At 46.1% G+C, this 7860-nt stretch overlaps 1 protein-coding gene and 1 long non-coding RNA gene across 2 annotated transcripts; one reads left to right on the plus strand and one right to left on the minus strand.

The window, feature by feature from the left end:
- Window positions 1–893: 893 nt before the first annotated feature.
- Window positions 894–1372, minus strand: LOC136491764 (amino acid permease 3-like). The gene is made up of 2 exons (XM_066488004.1): window positions 1244–1372; window positions 894–1196 (listed from the first exon to the last, which is right to left on the minus strand). The coding sequence occupies exons 1-2, from the start codon at window positions 1370–1372 to the stop codon at window positions 894–896; spliced, it is 432 nt and encodes a 143-aa protein (XP_066344101.1).
- Window positions 1373–6850: 5478 nt separating this feature from the next.
- Window positions 6851–7860, plus strand: LOC136494961 (uncharacterized). The gene is made up of 4 exons (XR_010768755.1): window positions 6851–6950; window positions 7012–7077; window positions 7137–7445; window positions 7519–7860. It is a non-coding gene; the product is annotated as an uncharacterized lncRNA (long non-coding RNA).

A 7860-nucleotide genomic window follows, 5' to 3' on the forward strand; every position in this document is an offset into this window, starting at 1 on the left:
TCTGGTTCTTCGCTGCGCTCCTCTTCTTCCTCACGCGTCCACGCTTGTCCGAGCAGCGTCGACCTTGTCCCATCCAAACCAAACACTACCTAGAGAAGAAATTGCTAGCAGGCACCCCTAGGATACACCAAAGGACAAGGAGACCTTACAGTGATTTTTGCGAAGAGGAAGATGACCTTGTGCTCGTTCGGCCGTTCCTCTTCGGGGAGAGACGGAAAGAATGGGAGACAGAGAGGGTATGATGGGTGCGCTTCCAAAATTTATCATGTTAAAAATTTGACAAGCTATAATTTTAATTGCTACTAAAACTTGTCAAACTAAATTCATTAGACTAGATTAGACTTACCAAATATCTCACACCTACATTTTTTGAAATAGTCTTCTCTAATTTCATCTTTATTATTCAAAATATTTTGGTAACAACTTAATAAAAGTAAAAAATATTCTTCTCCAAGCGACGGGCCGGCGAGGCGGCGGGCAGGGGCGTGGACGCGGCGGGCACGGCAGGCAGGAGGGACTGGGCCGTAGGCCTTTTAGCCGGCTCTGCCGCGCCACCGGTTAGGGCGCGTCACTACCACGCCAAGGCCGGTGGCGCGGCAGACCCTGCCATGTCACCACTCAGCGCCCCCGGTCTTCGCCACGTCACCCTCCCGCCACGCCACCATGCATAGCGCGGCACAGGCATTTCGCCGCACCATGGCAATAGGCGCGGCCAAAAGTGTTAGTTTTAGAAAAAAAAAACAGTGTTAGATTTAAAATTAGTTTAAAAGTGTTTAAAATAAAAAAAAATCACCGAGGGAGAGTCCTATGGAAGAATAGGTGAAGGACATGACGGCAGCGACGATGGAGAGCCACGAAATCTGATCGAAGTCCGGTATCTGCGAGAAGACGATCTACACGGCGCCAAAGACGATCATGTATGGGATGCTGGAGCTGCTACATGGTTCAGCATGTCCATGGGTGTGGAAGCATCTAGCCCTCCTGATGACCTTCATGCTGATGGATGACGCGATGGTGTACCCGATGGCGACGCCGACGAGGTTGGCGTACTGGATCACGCCGCAGAACGCAACTTTCTCGCCGTCGAGGTTGGAGCGCACGATGTCCATGTAGGTGTAGTTGCGCTTCCCCGTCTCCGGGTCGCCCGCGTGGCCGTATAGTAGGTGACGAAGGCGAAGAGCAGCATGGCAGCCAGGCTGGCCACCCAGTCGAGCTGCGCGATGGCCTAGGCCAGGGAGAGCACCCCGAAGCCGACGACGGCGGTGATGATGTGCGCGCTGGCCATCCAGAACATGTCGACGCACTGGGGCCGGCCGTCGTCGTCCAGCCACGCGGCCTCCCCGACATTCCCAGCCTCCACGGTGACCTCCATCGGCGCCATGTGGTTGGTGCCTTCGTGTGCCGCCATGGATCAGCCCAACGGGTCGAGCTCCCTCTCAGAGCGTGAGGACTCAGGAGGTTGGCTGGCTAGCTGTGAGACGTGTGGTAGGGTTTTTTTTTTTGCAAATGTACTTTGGATCTATGGTTAAATAAATAGGTATAGACATGCAGTGAACTATTTTCAAAGTTCATTATCCAAAAATACAGTTTTAAAGTTGATGGACCTAAATGACACTCCCACGAAAGTTAATGGACCTCCGGTGTATTTTACTTTTCTTTGAACCATCGGAATACAAGTAATTTTTAAACCTCTGGAAATGGCGGTTTACCAGTTGAATTTCAAGAGAGCGGTAGACAGCCGATTTTCGTCCTGTTCGCTTGGACTTGTTTGGCTGATAAGTTATGGCTAAAAATACTTATAGCTGATTTAGTGTGAGAGAAAAATACTATTTATTAACTAAAAAAATACGATTTATAAGAAAAAGAAAGACAAACGACCAGGGTGTAACTGATGGCCGTAGAAATCACAAGCTAGCCACGAGCAGCCAATAGGTAGATACTAAGCTAAGCTAGCCACACTTTGCCACGCTTCATGGTAGATAAGTTTTTAAAAAAGTTGGTGAGTGTTTGGTTGCCAATTAAGGCTCCGTTTTTTTTAAAAAAACTAAATCAAAATACTGTTCCAACTAATTTGTTAGGAGAAAAAAAAAACTAACATGACGGCCTAAACTTCACAGTTCGTATTCGTCGGTCGCCCTGTTTTTTTGGTGTCGTATTCAGGCGACGTTCTGTGATCTGTGCACAAGGATACCGAGGGATAGGGTGGGGCCTGGGCTACGCACGGGTAGGTGGTCGCGTATCGTTAGTTTCTGCTCCAGCTGCGGCGAGGATGAAAACGAATCGGATACGGACGGATATCACTGATATTATATTTGTTTTTATATTTTTGTCTGGATTCGAATTCGAATACGGATAGTGTCAACTATGTCGGATAGGATACGTAAATATGCGATTTGAGTATTCGGATACGGATACGGTATCGGATGTTGGATATCCAGACTCGGATACGGACAGATCTCAACCCCTCTAAACGGATTCGGTTTCGAATACGGTCAGAAAATATCCGTACCGTTTTCATCCCTAGCTGCGGCACGTATGCCGTATGCGTGCACGCAGTCTCTGCGCAGAGATTGTCATAGTTGGGTTGGGTGTGAATCTAAGGGCTGGTAACTGTTGCCGAAAAAAAGCAATATTTTAGGCACCTAAAATATAACAAGCCCGAAAAAAATATTTTAAGCTCCACATGTCATAGAGTATAAAAATATGACAAGATTCTTTTAGATATGGTAAAGTGTGGCTCCAAAATTCTTTATCACACTTTTTTTTGCTTGCCACGCTTACTTAAACTTAGTTATGGTAATCCATAGCTGGGAATCGAATAACCCCTAAAATGATCAAGCTAAACTATTGAAGAAATAGAGGAACCATGGTCGAACGAGCTCGCCGCCTAGCCATGCAGCTTGCTTGTTTGGTGCATGCTCCCTGGCACACGACCACGATGCTTGTGACCCTGCAGCTGTCCTCGCAGCCCTGCGGTTCGCCATCCGAGGCCTCGGCAGATCAAAACGTGGGGTCAGAGTTCCGATGGATGTCGACGCAACGGATGGAGATTGTCGGCGTAGAACGAGGTCATGCAGTGTAGGTATCAGCGACGCGGATTGAGGCAAGGGCAAGACAGATTGGGCATCGGCAACAACAGAACGAACCGATGGAGGAGAGCCCAACTTCCGTCGTTTTTTAGTATGGGTTGAAGAGGTAATTATATTTTATCGGGTGTAAATGCTTGTTACCGGTGTAAGTTGATTTCGACTTTCTTGGATTAGACCTGAAAAACTTTTGGACTGGTATTTTACACCGTTTTTTAATCTAAAATTGACCTTTCAAAATAGGACCTTAGGAATATCGCTGGAAGCAAGTAATAAACCCTGTTTAATAGCGTTTCTATAGCATCTTCGCCTCTCCACCAACCAAATAGAACCCAGAGGTTTTACTCCACTCCACTACACACATGTTTCCACTCTAAAAGGCCACTACAAAAGCCCACAAAAGTAACTTTCTCCAACTCATTTTAGTGCACGCGTGTCCTCTCCAAAATGCCTCCCCTCGGTGCAGTGAAGACATAGGCAGCGGCGGAACCAAAAAAAATTATTTTATATAAACCCTTTTTAAAAATATTCACATTTATACCCCTAAGCGACTAAATCTCATCTTTAACTGTTGATGCAAAAGTGATCTGCAAACACAAAGGGCTAATACCCGAATCGATATCCAAAGCGTGCCAGTCGATTTGACCTGCTAATCGACAAGGATGAAGATACGAACACTTTGGTCTTGACAACAGCGATACGCCCGGAAGTCGCGGCCAAGAGGTGCTCACGCGGAACTCGAGAATCGTCGAAGGTCGCACTGAAGCGATGCAGCTCGCCGAATCAATAAGAACTCGTAAAAAAGAAAAATATGCAAATTGACGAAGTCACCGAAAAGTAAGTAGATGCAAATAGGAGTAAAAGTTGGTTTTGATATTGATTGATATTTTCTATTACATTGCCCCTTACTCCATATTTATACCCTGATCTAAAGAGACACAACCAAACACAACTAGGACACCAATCCCATATCTAAGGAAACACGTGACTCTTACACGAATCATAACCTAACAAATACAGAAAAGGAAATCAACTCCTATCTATTTCCCTGTCCGCCTCAATTACGATGGAAATCTTACTGTCCTCCTTCCCATCGGCATACTCCCTATTTCATCGGCAGTAGGCTTCAAGTCTTCCTTCATCGGCATACTCCCTGCTTCATCGGCAGTAGTCTTCAAGTCTTCCTTCATCGGCATACTCCCTGTTTCATCGGCAGTAATCTTCCAACCTCATCGGCAACGCCCGAGTCCAAATCAACCTTTCCATCGATCATCACCAGCTATCGGCAACCATTTTTACAAACTGGCTTTCATTGGCTATCAAAGTATTCAATAACTTTCCCCTTGCCGATTAGTCCACTCCGATTATTTTGACACGTGCAAAAAACGGTGTCAACACATGCCCCCCAATTTCGGAGTATAAAACCATTAATACTCCGAAATTTACTCCAGATAACGCTTGCCTTCGCCCAATTACCGTAACTCACTCTCCAAGCCAAAACTTGATTTGTTATCAAATCCAATCAAATCTAATCTTGATTCACGCACTTCAGTAAATATCGCACAATCGCCAACCACTCTTACCTTGATTATGATTGAGATACCAAAACAATAACCCATCGGCAAGATCTTAACATGATAATGCTGCCATTTTCAGAATTAAAATATCATGTATCGATATCCCTTCCAAGTCATGATTACTTGTTATCAACTCATCTGTACAATCCCCTGATTATCGCGCGAATAGTTACCATATCCCTCTGCACCGCCTTGACCTATATGCGCGCGTCATAGAGATAAGTCCAAAATACCCTTATTCTGGGCGGCTTATAAATAGATTTCTCCGGAACCCTCATTTTCTATCTTCAGCCTCCAATCCTTGGCATTCTCTCTCTCCGGCGGCGACTCCGACGAACAACCGCGCGACCTCAACCAACAAGAACCCTTCTCCGGCGCTAACTTCAAGTTCCCGGCTCGTATCTCCACCTTCCTCAAGACAATGGCCATCAACTTCGACGTCCCCGCGGTTCGCTCCACTTCCATTACCTTTTACTTTGATCTTTTTGCAAATTTATTCAGTTGGTGATTTTTCCTTTCTTCTGTCTTCTGGATTCCATAACCTTAGGAACTGCGCAACAAATTAATTATCCCAACCGATCAGCCGCACGTCCAATGCCTTGGACCAATGGGCAACCCAGATCCAACCGATCTGATCAACGCAGAGGTTAACAGAATCCCCTTTAGAGCCCAAAATTTCTCTCTGAATTTGTGGAAAGACATATTCCGATCTTGGCCCAAAACCACCAAAGGGTGGAAAGATTGGTATTTGAGGGTTAATAGATCGATGCAAGTATACTGGGCAGAACGAAGGTTAGACCAATGTATCAGGCTCTCTATTGCCGATATGCAGAAAAATGAATCAATGATAATTGCAGCTGCTTATTTCTGGTCAGATACAACCAATACTTTTATGTTTGGACATGGCCCAGCTACCCCTACCCTTGTCGATGTCCACATGCTTACTGGCTTGGACATCTCAACTGCCGATGAAGGCTCCATCTATGGTAGAAAGCCTGAATATAGAGTGAATACCCGTAACATCAGCGGTTGGACAGGATATATTCAAGAATACCAGAAAACCGGGACACCTAGCCAGAGGGAACATGCCACATTCCTGAATATGTGGTTAGAAAAATTTATCTTCTGTGGTCGATCAGTAGGACCAACCAACGCCTTCCTCCCTGCAGCTGAACTTCTGGCTAATGGCGTAAGGTTTCCTCTTGGCCGATACCTTCTGAGCTCCACTTATCATCTTCTTCACCAAGTGTCTCAGAAACTTTTGCTTGGCGAACCCATCGGCAACCTGGGAGGCCCGTGGTGGTTTATCAACATGTGGCTGAATGCCCATATGCACAAACGTTTGCAATGGGACTTTTTTGCTCAACAATTCCCACGAGAAATTGCTGAAGATTATGTGCTCGGGGATGATGAATCGGCAACACGCTCACCCCTCAATTTTGGTGAAGCCATAATTGTCCTTCCTGGAACAGAAGCCAACGAAGACCAAATCGGCAGATTCTTTCAAAGCTTCTATAATGGTCTTTCTCGTGATCATAGGGCCTGGGTGCCTTATATCGACGAAGAAAACAGATTCCCCCTTCTTTTCAACTTTGCCGATGACACTCTGAATCAAGATAATGAGCTCATGATGGCTATCATCACTCCCAGGGCAATTCCAGTAAACACATTCGGCAGCGGGAAAAACACCAACATTACATATGAATTTTACAACCCATCGGCAGTATCCCGCCAATTGGCTTTTGGGCAACTGCCAATCAAACTCTGCTTTGCCGATGTGATCAAACCCAGGGAAACAATCACCTGCGGAACAGACTGGAACAAGGTAGTACAACTTTCTCCTGATGCCGATACTACAGATGTTGATATATCCACCTGGACACCAATATCTTTCATCACCGAGTCATACAAGCAATGGTGGCGAGAGTGGAAAGAGCAACTGTTCGCGACTTCTGCTCACACATATCGGCACATGATCGACCCTGAATATGCCATCCCTGACGACGCGGTAAGTTTTCTTTAACTCCCTTCTGCTTTTCCCTTCATTTATCAGTAACTGATTCCCTTGTAACAGGTTAACAACCCAGCACCATCGGTGAGCAAAAGTGGGAAACCCTTCAACCTCCGGCCTGTTTCCCCAACATCGCCGATCGGCTACAATGCTCCCACCTTAGCCGCTTTGACCCACCAGAAGATTCGTACCAAGACCATCACTTCTAAGTCCAAATTGGCTACATCCAGGGCTACCCCATCGGCCGCTGCTACAACCTTGGTCAAAGCCTTTAAGGTAACAACCTTGTTTATTTTCACTTATGCCGATCACAAACTATATTAACCTTAATCATCAGGGGGTAAGAGCTGCTACGGGATCGTCATCGGCAATTCCGCCGATATCAAGCACCACTCCTTCAGAGGTAGCTTCTTGACTTTACATTTTATCTGTTAAATATCATATCTCACACTTGTTTTGCAGCAACAATTGGGTACATCGGCAAACGTACCAGATGCCCAAGCTTCACAACCAACAAGTGTCGATGCCCCCCAGCCAATCGTTGCCGATGTCCAAGCAAAGCGCAAAGCTTCAACAGATACTGAAGCACAGCCAAAACGACAAAGGTCTATGCCGATCCCTACATCTGCCCCAATGTCATCGGTCATCATACCTCAAGAGCCCACCACCGATGAAGTCACAGAGGATATCCCATCGGCAAGCTCAGCCGATCCACACGACATACTCCAGGTTGCTTCCTCCAGTCAAGCACAGGAAATTGCCTTGAAACAGGTAAACCGATCAACCTATCTGATTTTACAATACTCATACTTACCCCTGATTGATCTCCTTGTCTTTCTCTCAGGAACAAGATTCCCCGAACAGCCTATTTTCCTTTGCCATTGACATTTCTGACGACGATGGAGAGGAAACAAGTTCTTCCCTTGCACTGGGAACAATATCGGCAGAGACTAAATCCAAGTTGGAAACCCTCCTGAACTTGCTACAGCAAGGTACCGCCCAACTGGTAGATGACTCGGACCCCGCAAAGGCAATTTTCAAAACAATTCGTGGCCAGGTCCCTGCCGATGTTGAAGAAATACTCTTCCCAGCAGCTCACTTAGAAAGCCGTCAACTGCAATATCAACGGGCTGCTCAGCGCATTGCCGATAGAGCAGCTCAAGCTCAACTTAAAGAAGAGATGCTA

The sequence above is a fragment of the Miscanthus floridulus genome, chromosome 11, assembly GCF_019320115.1.
Source record: "Miscanthus floridulus cultivar M001 chromosome 11, ASM1932011v1, whole genome shotgun sequence".
Classification (NCBI taxonomy): Eukaryota; Viridiplantae; Streptophyta; class Magnoliopsida; order Poales; family Poaceae; genus Miscanthus; species Miscanthus floridulus.

What these genes read in the sequence shown, in the direction of transcription:
- LOC136491764 (XM_066488004.1), bottom strand. Translation starts at nt 1,372, where the DNA reads ATGGAGGTCACCGTGGAGGCTGGGAATGTCGGGGAGGCCGCGTGGCTG. An exon ending in CCGCCGTCGTCGGCTTCGGG is followed by an intron (nt 1,197 to 1,243) that starts GTGCTCTCCCTG and finishes CTGGGTGGCCAG; the next exon opens with CCTGGCTGCCATGCTGCTCT.